Source organism: Protomyctophum bolini, assembly GCF_963924005.1.
Source record: "Protomyctophum bolini genome assembly, chromosome: 16".
In the NCBI taxonomy this organism is placed as follows: domain Eukaryota; kingdom Metazoa; phylum Chordata; class Actinopteri; order Myctophiformes; family Myctophidae; genus Protomyctophum; species Protomyctophum bolini.
The window spans coordinates 42,031,648-42,045,378 of record NC_137877.1 but is presented as its reverse complement, the minus strand read 5'-3'; the positions used below and the strand labels follow the sequence as shown (position 1 = coordinate 42,045,378).

At 42.9% G+C, this 13,731-nt stretch overlaps 1 protein-coding gene across 1 annotated transcript in view; it reads right to left on the bottom strand.

Annotated features, from left to right (window-relative positions):
* Positions 1-13,731, bottom strand: part of ttn.2 (titin, tandem duplicate 2) — a 251,946-nt gene that overhangs the window by 137,052 nt on the left and 101,163 nt on the right. The window contains exons 67-74 of the mRNA XM_080785291.1: positions 12,903-13,502; positions 12,291-12,398; positions 11,955-12,017; positions 10,882-11,820; positions 10,549-10,632; positions 4,035-4,106; positions 3,824-3,919; positions 2,566-2,610 (exon numbers count right to left, since the gene is read on the bottom strand). Coding sequence (XP_080641417.1) covers positions 2,566-2,610; positions 3,824-3,919; positions 4,035-4,106; positions 10,549-10,632; positions 10,882-11,820; positions 11,955-12,017; positions 12,291-12,398; positions 12,903-13,502 — 2,007 coding nt within the window. The remainder of the gene's footprint in view (positions 1-2,565; positions 2,611-3,823; positions 3,920-4,034; positions 4,107-10,548; positions 10,633-10,881; positions 11,821-11,954; positions 12,018-12,290; positions 12,399-12,902; positions 13,503-13,731) is intronic.

Genomic DNA, 13,731 nt, shown 5'->3' with positions numbered 1-13,731 from the left:
TCCAGAGGAGATGAAACATGTCACGTAATGATGTGTGAGGGTAATGACGATAATGATGAGTATGAATGGAGGACAGAGAAACAGACAACACACACGGAACACAACACGACACATCCACAGGAATGAGATGGAAGCACACAACAAATGACAAACACTTTGATGTCGGAATGACAAAATGACTTGGATGGAGACAAAAGAGAATAAGACACATGATGATGACGATGATGATGATGATGATGATGATGATGATGATGATGAGTTTGACAAGGACAGGCTGACGAAATATGAAACACATAAAAAGTCGCACGTGAACAAAATGCTGGCGGTCGACATGTATTTAGGGAGGCATTAAGGATGGAGATGGGTTGAGGTTATTGAGGGGGTGAAGGCAGGGGGGGCGGGGTCACCCCACCAGTTGCCCTCTTGTCTCACCTCTCCTGGCCACCCCTCCTGGAGCCTCCCGAGCGGCATCCTCTAGTTCACCTTCCCAGTCGTCGTTGGGAACCATCTCCCATCCCCAGGCCTCCTCTTCCTCCTCCTGCTCCTCCACCTCCAACGCTTCCACCTCCTCCTCCGGCTGCGTGGGGATCTTCCGCATTCTCACGGCTCCCGGAGACACCTCCTTCACCACGGGCTTCTTCTGTGGCCTCTCCTCCTCTGGGGACACCTTCCTAGGGGTCTTTTTCAGGGTCACCGCCTCGATGGAATGCTTAGGAGAAACCGGTTTGGCGGAGTCTCTGGGAGAAACTGCTATAGGAGTAAGTTTCCTCTCCATTGGAACGGACTCCAGTTCTTTAGGCTTAGGCTTGTCAGTCTTGGGAGAAGGAGTCTTTTTCAGTTGCACAAAGGGTTTCGGCGCTACTTCCTCTTTCCCCTTCTTCTCCTTCGGAGAGTCGTTCTTCTCCTTTGGAGTGACCTTCCTCAGCTGAAGTGGCTTGGTCTCCTCTGGACTCTTCTCAAATTTCTTAACGGGAGCTACTTTAGGAGAAGCCAACTTCTGCACCGGAGTAGGCTCCGCCTCTTTCACCTTCTCAGGCTTCTCCTCAGGAGCTTCAGGTGTTTCAGTCTTCTTCAGACGGCCTTCAGGTTCCCGTTCCCTTGGAACCTCGTCTCTTGGACTTCGACTGAGTCGTCTATCATCTATGGGCGTCCCGTCTCTCTCCTCTGGTGTTTTCTTCTTCTCTGGCTGCTCTGCCTCTTTGGATGGCCTGGTGAAGGGCTTCAGTTTGAGGCCGTCCATCTCATGCTCCTGTGTTGGGATCCTTTTTACTTTGGTTGGATCCTTGTCTTCTGGTTCTTTCTCTGGAGTTCTCTTTTTATCTCCTGGTTTCAGCACCTTGGCTGCTGGTTCCATTTTCTCTCCAGGAACTTCAACGGGTTTCTTATGAGGTTCCTTGGGCTCCTCTTCCCTGGGAGTTCTCTGTCCCTTGGGGAAGGGCACAGCGTCTCTGTCTGGTCTGTCTTTCTTGTCTTTCTCCAACTCCTCTGTTGGTTTTACAGGTCTGTCAAATGGCTTTAGTTTAACTGCTTCTTGTTCCGCTTCATCTGAAGGCAGTTTCTTCACTTTTTTCAAGGCTTCGGCTGGTGGGGACGGTTCCTCCTCCCTTGGAGTCCTGGGAGTTTTCTTCAGGGAAATCTTATCGTCTGGTTTGGCGTCTTTAGGGGTGACCTTCCGCGGGCTCCATGCGTCTTTGGGTGAGTCTTTTGGTTCCACGTCTTTAGTGGTTTTGACCGGTGTCTTTCTCTCCAGAGGTGTTTTCTCTCTGGGTGACCTCTCCTCCTCCTCCGTCAACTGCTCATAGTCATAGTCATACATATGTGCCCGCGCCGACTCTTCATCATCGTACACCGTGGTCGTGGTGACTTTCTGAGGTCTGCCTTCTTCTTCGACCTCTTTAAACGGAACCGATGGAATCTTTTTCAGTTTGATGGCTTCCTCTTCCTCTTCCAGTTCTTTAACGATCTTTGGTGTCTTCTTCAAAGTCGGAATCACAAACGACCCGTCCGCTTCCACTTGAACTTTACCTTTTTTGGGCAGAACCATTTCTAAGGCAGCAAAAGTGTTCACGTTACTCATAACATGAAGACAAACATGTATAACAACAATAAGATGCACCTAGATATAATTATCTGTCTAGCGGTTTGCAAGATTATCTCCGGACAGACAGACAGACAGACAGACAGACAGACAGACAGACAGACAGACAGACAGACGCACAGACGGACAGATGGACAGACGGACGGACATACAGTTGGACAGACAGACGGACAGACGGGCAGACAGACGGACAGACAGACAAATCTAACGCTATCGCGTTTTGTAATCATGTAAACAAAACATAGACAGACAGACACCAGATAGACACTGAAACGTCTGTAAACATACGTACAGACAGACACAGACACCAGATAGACACTGACACCTCTGTAAACAAGTGTGTATGAGGTGTTATGTGCTTAGCATGCTAATCAGAAGTTTATTATATTTTTACTCTCCTTGTTGTGTAATGTGTTGAATATGTTATGAGCCAGCAATAATAATAATAATAAAATGGACAATCCTACCTTTCTTCACGCCCCCAGGTGTTTGCACTGGTCCCTTGGTTTGATCTAGTACAGAGGTATTCATAGTAACAGAATCATTCATTAGACATTTAATCAGCAGATCAACATGTTCAGTGATTCAACATGGAACGATCTGACAGAAACTAGAAGACTTTGCCTTTAAAGAGTTGAGAGCATCAACAGAGTATGAATGTGATTCACATTCTGTAGAATGATGACGCTGCCAGATTGGCGTTAGATCTTTACCTTAAACTGCAGCTTCAAATCACAACCAATCAGAAATTAAATACATTCAACTGTTATATATTCATTATTATCAGGAGAACCATGGCATGCTCTGACTGCTTTCATTCAAAGTAGAGCAGAGTGTTAGTAGCATAGACAACATGAATAGACAGCTGGGAATAAGGCACAGTAGCATGACGTGTAAAGAATAAGGTAAGCCTACTGTAGCATGACATGTAAAGAATAAGGTAAGCCTACTGTAGCATGACATGTAAAGAATAAGGTAAGCCTACTGTAGCATGACATGTAAAGAATAAGGTAAGCCTACTGTAGCATGACATGTAAAGAAAACACACCACACTGGACCAAGAAGACACACAACTGGATTGCTGCCTTGCCAACATTCACAGTGACAATAAACAGAAGCTCAACTACATGGAATGGACAAGAAGAACCGGAAAATGTCAAAAGATGATATCCTCCACTGGTCTGAGCAGCTCTACCTGTCTCTGGAGATAGTTCCTCCTTAATAACATCTCCGTCTCTGTCTTGAGCCCTCATGCTTGGCTCTTCAGCCTTCGACACAGGCCTGGTCACTTCAAGTATAAAAAGACCAGACTGAAGTGAAGTGTACGCCACGTAAAGAATAAATCCCCAAGTTGAGAACTGAAGAACAGGTTTTCTTTCTAAAACATGAATACGCCAGGGAAGGGTAGCTTTTGACATTGGTTATATACATCTGTCTGTTGTTATGAAGTAATTCTCTACTTTCTAAGTTGCATCACTGACTTTTACCGGAGCCTGTGATGTGCTCGATTCACGTCCCAAGTGCCTCAAACAAATACACAACATTGTGAGATTGCTAGTGTAACTAGCTTAATATCTAATGTGTAGTTGTTGGCCAACCACAAAGAGGTTAGTTGGTTGGTGTAACTAGTGCAATCTCTAATGTGTAGTTGTTGGCCATGTTTTTAGGATATCCAGACCACAAAGAGGTTAGTTAGTTGTTTGGCTGTGAACATCAGGTTTGTACCTGTCTTGGCGTCTTTTCGCTCAGTATCTTTCTGTCCTTGCACTCTGGTCACAGATGGTTTGATATCTTCAGGGGCTTGATTGGCAACTCGAGTAGCTTCAGAACAGTGTTAAAGAGTTTAATTTCCAAGATCGACATTCAGTTCCGAATGCCTTTTTTTAAAGACACCACATAGAAAAGGTGAAACCCATCAAATGTTGCTGATGAATACCTGCTTGGGGACTGGCAGTCTTTAGCAGTGCCTCTCTAGCTTGTGGGGGAGACTCCAGCTTCTGAACTGGAACTTGGAACAAAAGCACACGCCACAGTCAGACGGACATTATGACAGGAGGGGTGAACACTGACTTACACAAAAGAAAAAATACATGACACACCGAACATACATGCAGTCAACAAACACATTTGGAGGTGGAGTATGTTGTTTTCCTGATATACCCTTCCTTCTGTTGCTTCTTTTTAGTCACCTGTGGGCGTGGCAGCCCTCTTTCAGATCTCTTTAATTAGATTTGTCCAGGGCAATGGAACAAGATGGACATATTGAAACCAACAACATGACTCCAACAAATAATAGGAATCCATATTACTCAGGTGAGATGGCTCAGACATCGACCAACAGAAAACATGAAAGGAAGAGACTGCCTCGTTCGACAGCATGGCGTCACTATGAATGTGTTTCACAACGAGAAGGAAGACAGATTGTGCCCCGAACAAAATGGGTGATGTGATACATTTTAAGATGGCTCTTAAAATGACCAAATGGTGAGGAAGAGGAGGGAAACAGATCGGTTCCTGAGACGACACGGAGGGAGACACAGGGTGCTCTGATGACACGTGCTTGGTGACACATAACATTTTCACCTGCATGTGTACCTCTGGAAGACGCTTTGAGGGAGACCATCTTCCACTCCTCTGCTTCCATGGGGAGTACCTTTCCTTCTACTACGTCCTTGATTAGAAGAGTTTCGTTCTCCTTTGTATGTTTGGCATCAATTCTCTGTCTGGAGTGTTCGTCAGCAGCAGTTTCTAGATGAGATTCTTCCGTTTCTGATCCAGATATTCTGCTCTGTTCTGGATATATGACTGAAGTGCCTGATGCGATCTTTTTCTCCAAAACCTTTGGTTTGCTTCTGATATCTGTTACTGAGGAACCTCTTGTTTTGAGGTCTTTCCCTGGTTTCTCATCAATAACACCGCCCTTTGAAATCACTTTGGCTGCTTCTGTTAACTTCACTGAATGGGATTCCTGACCTTCTGCACTAGGGATTATTTTAGTCAATTTGCCTTTGGGCGTAATCTCCTCAGCCTTCATTAATGTATCTTTTGCTATCAGAGACTCTTCAGATGTTACCTCCATCAGAGGAGTAATATAAGCCTTTCGTTCTAGCTTTTCTTGCATTGTTTTCATCTCAGTTGGAGAAACTCTATCATGTTTGTCTTTCACTGTGATTAATTCCAACTGGTCTTGCAATTGAATATCTTCTGTTTTTAGCTGACGTCGTTTAATTTGTTCCAGGTTTGGTTTAGTGTCTACTAGTGGAATAACTTTAGCAAACTGGTCTTTAAGTGTAACTACGTTAGACTGAATAGCTTCAGTTGTCTCTTTTCTTTGCTTTTGAGTTACAGGTGTTTTTGAAACGTGCTCTACCTTAATTCCTTCTGCTGTGGTTATACTCTCTGTGACCCTGTCTTCGCACACAGGAGGCTGCTCTGGGGACAATTTTGTCACAGCTAACAGCAAAGCTTGTCTTTCAATATATTCAGATTCAGCTGTTTTGTCTGTAACTGACATTGTTTTTTCTCCTCTAACCGTTATGTCCTCAGCTGTAGCTATTTCTTGTCTTCTCCTCTCTATAATATGTTCTGGTAACATTGATTCTTTAGAGGTTACCTCTATTATTGGTGCTGCTGAGGCCTTTCTTTTAATGTGTTCTTGTCCTGGTTTCACTCCTTCAGTACGACTATCTCTGGCAGTTTTATCTTTTACCTTCAAGTGGACAATATGTTTTTCTGTAACATCACCCTGTTCTAAACCGGCTTTCGATTTAGTCTCTGGTAAACTGGTCCCTGTGGACTTCATTTTAATTTGTTCCAGCTTCGGTTTAGTCTCATCAATAGAAATAGCTTTGGCAAATTGGTCTTTTAGTGTAACTACATTAGACTGGATAGCTTCAGTTGTCTTATCTACGTCCTGTCCTCTCTGTTGTAGGGTTGCCTTTGAAATACATTCAACCTTAACACCAGGTCTACTAGGAACCTCTGGAGTGTCTGATACCACATCCACAGCTTGCTCCACGAGAGACTTTTCACAAGTGACCGTAGTCACCAGGGGGGGAATAACCGTGGTAGTGTTATCTTTAAACAGGACAGTTTGTGACTGGGTTTTCTCCACTTCAGTCTCAACCGTAGCAAACTTTACTGCTCTCTCTTCAGCACTGCGTCCAACTAATGATTCTTTTGAGGTTTCCTCCATCACAGGTGCTACCGAAGCTTTTCTAACGACTTGTTCCTCTGTTGTTTTAATATGTTCAATGGGAGTAACTTTGTCAGTTTTAGCTTTAAGTGTTAATACATTTGATTTAATCTCTTCAGGTTTAAATAATCCTGTCTGTTCTCTTTCTTTTACAGAATCTCTTTCCATTGGAGACACAGCCTCTGATTTATAAATGTCCTCTTTTCTTGATACAAGGCCTTTCACACGATTATCTGGTGCGGTAAAGCTTTGTCGAATATCTATTTCATCATCTCCATATCTCACAAGCTGTGATTCTTCATATGCAAGCTCCAGCGCATGTGCTCCTGAGACCTTTCTTTCAGACTCTTCTTGCTTTGTATGAATTACTTCAATAGGAGTAACACTGCCAAATTCATGTTTAACTTTTACCACTTTAGATTGGATAGCTTTAGCTGGAATGCCTTTAACTTTAGATACTTTTTTAGTTTTTAAGGTATCAACCTTGTCTGCAGAAATGTCCTCTGGCTTCATGTCCTCGCTTTCAGGAAATACTGCTCTATCGTCTGCAATCAAAGATTGTTTATGTGTTACCTCGGTCAGATTGCTCACATCGGGCATTCTTTCAGTTTTGTCTTTACTTGTTGCCACCTTTGACTTGCCATCTTCAACATGTATTTCTTTACTTCCAGCTAATCTCAGTTTGTTTTCTTTTAGGGATTCTTTAATCTGTAAAGAAGCCTTTTCTGACTCACAGACCTCTGTTGTTGAAGCAACTGGCAACAGATTTTCTGGAGCAGTATATTTTCCTTGTACAATCCCTGGTTTTTCATGTGCAGCGTCCAGCATAGGTGCCTCAGTAAACGTGCTTTTAATATGCTGCCCTCCCCTTGATGTCCGTTCAATAGGTGTAACACTGCCATATTCATGTCTAAGTGAAACTACCTTGGACTGGATTATAACTTGTTTGTCTTCAACTTTAACTACCTTTGACTGTTCATTCTCAGCGCCGACTTCTTTAGTTTTAGTTAATGTTTGTCTTCTGTCTTTAGGAGAAATGTCGTCTGGTTTTATTTCATCTTTCCATGTTGCTCTGTCTCTGACAATTTCCTCAATTCTGTTTTCTGGAGCCTCCTGCTTTTCTAAAGGGCCTGTATGCATTAGTTCTGTTTTGGGTATCAATGAGATCTTTCTTTCAATGTGTTCCTGTTTGGTTTTTGTAACCTTACTAGGAGAAACAGTGTCTGTTTTGTCTTTTATTGAGACTAATTTTGGTTGTGTGGGTCCAATAGTAATATCTTTGTCTAGCTTCTGCTCTGCAGTATATTGTTCTATTGATAATTCCTCAGCTTTGGGTGCTGTCTCAACTGCACCTGAAGCCATTAGGGTTACATCAGTAACAGATATCTTACTAATATTATCAGGCACTTCTTCGCTCTTGCCGGGTTTTTCGGGTAAATTTAAAATGTCTACTTGTGACAGTGATATGATATTCATGCCCACATGTTGGTCTTCATCCTCATACGACACATCTGCATACTCCACCATATCTTCACGTTCAAAGACCTCCTCTACGGGAGAAGCTTTCTCTGTCACATAATACATCTCCTGTATTTTTTGAGCTCCTGTCCTTTGCTTGATCCTGACGACACTGGTAACAGCTTGAAGATTAAAGACGTTTTTTAAGAGGTTTGAAGAGAAAGCACCATGCAGCGGTGCCAAGAGATTAGGACAAAACAAAAGGCAAACATTGGGGTTAAAGAAAACAACAACAACACAAAGCTAAGACTAACTCTTATCCTGGTGTAATACTGGTGTATTATCATCATGGATGAAGGTGACTGTCAGGTGGACATTAGTCGATCGTTTACCTCTCTCGGGCTTAGTTTCTTCTCTAAGATTCTCAGCCTCTGTTTCAGAAGCTGAAGCAGCAGGAGTTCTCTTGGGAATCTTCTTTGCTTGTGGTTCTTTAAAGAATAATCACTTTTTAAAGCTCAAGGCAGTGGATTTGTAAGATACAAAGAGGTTAATTTTACACAAACGGACAATCGGTTAACAGACATTTGAACACAGAAACGGCGTGACATTTTATGAGTGAAATGATGATGAATGATGGTTCTTCTGTTCCTAATGTGTGGACCAGAGCTTGATAGACGCATCATATCAATTAACACTAATATGGAGGTGAAATGCCCAAGATGGAGATGGAAATGATAATGGCTGGATAGAACATTTTCTCTCTATACCTCTGGAAGATGGTTTAGGGTAAGTCCTTTTCTCCTCTTCTGGTTTGGAAGGAAGTGATTTTGTATCGACTGCATCCTCAAATACATGGACTTCTTTCTCCATTATCATCTCAGCTCTTTGTGTTGATATTCCTTCTTCAAGGGAAGACTGAGAAGCTTCGAAAAGACATGCTTCAGCATCTGATTCCATTTCCTCGGTTGTAGTTTCTTCATATTCTGGGTATATTTCTGAAGTTTCATATTCGATATCTTGTACACTCATTTTTGGTCTGAGGTCGATATCTGTTACTGATTCTTTTCTCAAAGTTGTCTCTGGTTTTATCTTTTTCTTACCAACACCTTCGGGTTTCGATTTTGAAATCACAACTGCTGAAGGTTTGACTTTCTCACTATCTTTCAGTGCTTGTGTCTCCTGAACTGTGCCAATGATCTCGTCAGATTTAAACTTTGTTTCTCCTTTCTTTTCACTAGGTTTAACTTTTTTCAATGTAATTATTTCAGCCACACTAGTCTCATCTTTTTCTGAGACAAGAGTTGTGGTGTCTTTCACTTCAGGCTGCTCGTGTCTGACGGGTTTCGTGTCCACCATTTTATCTTTTGAAGGTAAAACTGTGGTAGGTTTATCTTTAACGGTTAGTGACTTTGGAATTACTTCTTCAAATCTTATTTCTTCAGTTCTATACTTCTCTGGAGAATCTGATTCAAGCACGTCATGTTCTAAGACCTCTTCGTCAAACATTGTCTCTGGTAACGGTGTGCCAGACACTTTGCTAATAACTTCTTCCTGCTGAATTTGCTTCCTTTTCTCTTTTATTGTAGTGACACGGGCAGGTCTGTCTTTTTCTAAACCTTTCTTAGAAGGAATATCTTTATGTGGCTGAATTTCCTCGGTTGTAGCTAACAGTTGTCCTCTCTTAGGTATCCCTGTTTCCTTTCTTTCAATTTGATCTTTACTCATCTGTTCGGCTGCGGTCTGTTTCAAAGCCTCTGCCTCTGGCTTAGGAACTGGTTTCAGCTTGGGCTGTGGAGCCGGAGTCTCTGGCTCTGGCTTAGGAACTGGTTTCAGCTTGGGCTGTGGAGCCGGATCTTTACTCATCTGTTCGGCTGCTGTCTGTTTCTGTTTTGAAGGAATAACTTTGGTAGGTCTGTCTGTTACCTGTCTCTTTGACTGAATGTCCTCCTCGGCTTCAGGTAATTCTGTCTTCTCTTCACGCAATTCTACTTTGGCTACAGTAATGACCTCTGATGATTTCCCTTCTTGCATCTTTGTAACCTTTTGCTGGATAGGGGCAGTACATGGATGCTTGTCTTCTATTTGATCGGAAATGTCCTCCCTGCTCGTTAATGGTTTCATTGTGACTTCCTTACTCTCTGTGATAACTGCATCTGTCCTCTGAGGATGCTCTGGTGCTTTGTCAGTCTCTACTACGGTTTTCGTTACTTCTTCCCTAACCTTGGTAGATTTGGCATGCTTTTTAAGAACTGGCTTTTCAGATTGTATTTCTGTTATAACACTGTCCTTTGTTTTTGGAGCAATTTTAGGTTTTGGCACTCTGACATATGTTTTCTTTGAAACATCAGTAACAGATATCTCTCCTCTGGGCTCAGATTTCTTATCTCTCTGGTCAGGCTTTTCTCTAGAACTTAAAATGTCTACTTGTGACAGGGATGTTATCTCCTTGGCCATGTGTTCCTCTTCATCCTCATACGACACCTCTGTATACTCCACCACTTCCTCGTGTTCTAAGGCCTCCTCTATGGAGTAAGCTTTCTCTGTCATGTGATAATCCTCCTGTATCTTCTTTGCTCCTGTCCTTTGCTCAGTCTTCACAAAACTGGTAACAGCTTTAATGTTTAAGATGTGTTGAAGAGAAGGCACCATTCGGCGGTGCCAAGAGATAACAAACAACACAGAAACAAGCATAGGAGTTAAGAGCAACCACACATATGTAAGAATAGATAATCCACCTGTGGTGTATTATCTTCATGTTTAAGAGGGAGTAAACGAATGGTCAGAAACATTCTTGTACCTCTCTCAGGTGGAGATGCCTTTTTCTGTAACTCAACCTCTGTATCAGCAGGAAGGGGAGAAGACATCTTCTTAACGTCTGGTTCTTAAACATTTTGAAGACAAGGGAGAGTGTAGACGAGAATTCAGACGCAGTTCACAAATGTACAGAATAGACCAAAAAAAAAAAAAAAAAAACACACTATAATAGTTAGAATAATAGCATATTCATGGCACATGAATTACTTCTGTAGATGGACTGTCGCCCATACAACACACACAAATACACACAAACGGAAGATATAAGCAGTAAGAAATATGTGTGCTAAGAGCTGAGGTTTTAATTTAAGAATACCTCTAGGAAGAGCTTCCTCTATTTCCCGCTTAGTCTTAGCTTCAGGGATCTTCTGAGGTTTCCTCTCGGGTGTCTTATCAGGGACCTTTGTAGGAACTAATTTTCCTGGTACTTTTTCTGGAACCTTTTTCTCTGTGACCTTGTCAGACACAGATACCTTCTCGGGTGTTTTCTTGGGTACCTTCTCGGGCTCTATCTTCTGAACCTGCACCGGTATGTCCTCTAACTTTTCTGGTATTATTTCAGGTGCCTTTTTCTCTGATACCTTTTTCTCCTGTATTTTTTCCAGAACCGTCTCCTCAGGCATCTTCTCGGGTATTTTTTCTACATTTTCGGGTACCTTCTGGGGAACCATTTCAGGTGCCTTTGTCTCTGGTACTTTTGCAGGAAGTTTTTCAGGTACTTTCTTCTCTTGTATTTTTTCCGGAACCCTCTCCTTAACCTGCACAGGCGTTTTCTCAGGAATCTTTTCTATATTTTCCTTTTCAGGTACTTTTTTCAGTGGTACTTTTTCAGGTAGTTTCTTCTCTGGTATTTTTTCTGTAACCTTTTCAGGTATTTTTTTCTGTGGTACTTTTTCAGGTACTTTCTTCTCTGGTATTTTTTCTGTAACCTTTGCAGATACTTTTTCCTGTGGTACTTTTTCTGGAACTCTTTCATGAGTTTTCACCAGGACCCTCTGAGCTTCCTCCGGAATGTGCTCAGGAATCATTTCCACTGCTTCCTGGAGGGGCACTTCAGGTTCCCTCAAGGCCGTCTTCTCAAGAACCTTTTCAGGCATTTTATCTGGGATCTTCTCCACTTTCCTTTGAGGTACCTGCTTGGATTCCGTCTCAGTTACTTGTTCGGATATCTTTACAGGTATTTTATCGGAAGACTTCTGAGGTACCTTCTTCAGGTGCACCTCTTCAGGAATATGTTTTGATTCAGGCACGGTCACTTTAAGAGGGTATAACAAACACACACACAATACATAACTATAAAGAAAGGCAACATGTGCTGTCGCACAGATAAAGACAAGTGAGACAGTGGTGAACAATTTATGCAAACCATCTGAAGATAATTCCATCTACCTTTCTTAGGAGCCTCTGGTTTCTTGGCTGGTTTTGGAGCTTCTGGTATCTGTTCCTCAACAACTTAAGAGAGAACCATTTAGGTTTGTTAGAAGTTGAACAATATAAAAACAATAGAACAAAACTGCTACACTCTAGCGAGTGCAAAGAGGAACAAATTACACCTGGGACAAAACAACCTCACACAGACAAACAAACTGCTACTGACCAACAACCCCATATCTCTAAGTCAGAGGTTAGACATTACACAGAAGAAGTGGTAGTGGGAAGAGCATGGGGGGCACTTCACCACCCAACAGCTCATTGACAGCCTGCAAGGCTTCAATGGTTTGATACCTTTAGTTGCAACAGGTTTCTTTTGAGGTTCTACTTCTGCTCTGTCCACTTTTTGTGGGACTGAAGTTGGAGGGGGAGGTGAAACGACTTGCTTTGGTGTTTCTGGCACTAAAAAGAAACGTGCAAGTTATGAGATAAAATAAGGTATCTAACTATGTAAAAATATATAATTTAGGCAACCAAAATACTTATATGAACCTTGATCAGGCCATATAAGAAAATACATAATTATATGTACAGCACACAAAAGGACAGGCCAAACTGCCGCTCAGAAAGACTAGGCTTTGAAAGTGCTATGGATAACTATTTTGTGCAGATGAGACATCCCTCTGAATTTGTCTACTTTGAAATGACACCAGGCAAAAAGGAAAGAAAAACACAGATATTATCTATCATACCGACACAAACATGTCCGTTAACCCAATGCAAAGTTAAAGATGTTTTACAGTCATAAGATTTCCTGAAGTTAAATAGAGTTTGCTAGCGCAAACAGACACAGCAAACATGGTTAGTAGCTTAGTGTAATCATGAGTATGGCGATAAGAATCAGTCTGGATGAGGGAAATGCAGAAGCCTATAGCTGTCTGAGACGACAGACCCAAGAGCAGATACCTGTCTTTGGGATGACCTCCTTAGGGGCGGCTGCTGGTGGAGCTTCTGGTTTAGGGGTGACCTCCTTAGTGGCGGGAGGGGGCACAGCTTGCTCAGTTTTTCTTACTTCGGGCTCCAGTGCCTTGGACACTGCCTCTGGCTTAAGAACTGGCTTCAGCTTGGGCTGTGGAGCCTCTGCCTCTGCCTCTGGCTTAGGAACTGGTTTCAGCTTGGGCTGTGGAGCCGGAGTCTCTGGCTCTGGCTTAGGAACTGGTTTCAGCTTGGGCTGTGGAGCCGGAGTCTCTGGCTCTGGCTTAGGAACTGGTTTCAGCTTGGGCTGTGGAGCCGGAGCCTCTGCCTCTGGCTTAGGAACTGGTTTCAGCTTGGGCTGTGGAGCCGGATCCTCTGCCTCTGGCTTAGGAACTGGTTTCAGCTTGGGCTGTGGAGCCGGAGCCTCTGCCTCTGGCTTAGGAACTGGTTTCAGCTTGGGCTGTGGAGCCGGAGCTTCTGGCTCGGGTTCTGACACAGACTTTGGTTTACGGACCTCTGGTTCTGCTGGTTCAGGCTTGACCTTTGGTGGCTCTGCCTTCGGGGCCTCAGACCTCTGGGTTTCTTCAGGGACTTAAAGTGACATGCACATCGATTTAGATTTAGATAGGAAATAAAAGCATACAAGCACATAAGTATGAAAGAGATTCGCTCCCTTGATAGAAGCTATACAAACACAAAAGACACAGGGAAACATACAGAGAGACATACAAAGAATCAGCGACAACACAGTGCGCACATAAATATAGACAGACAGACGGACATAAAAGCTGCTACTTAAATAAAGAGCACAGCGTGCACA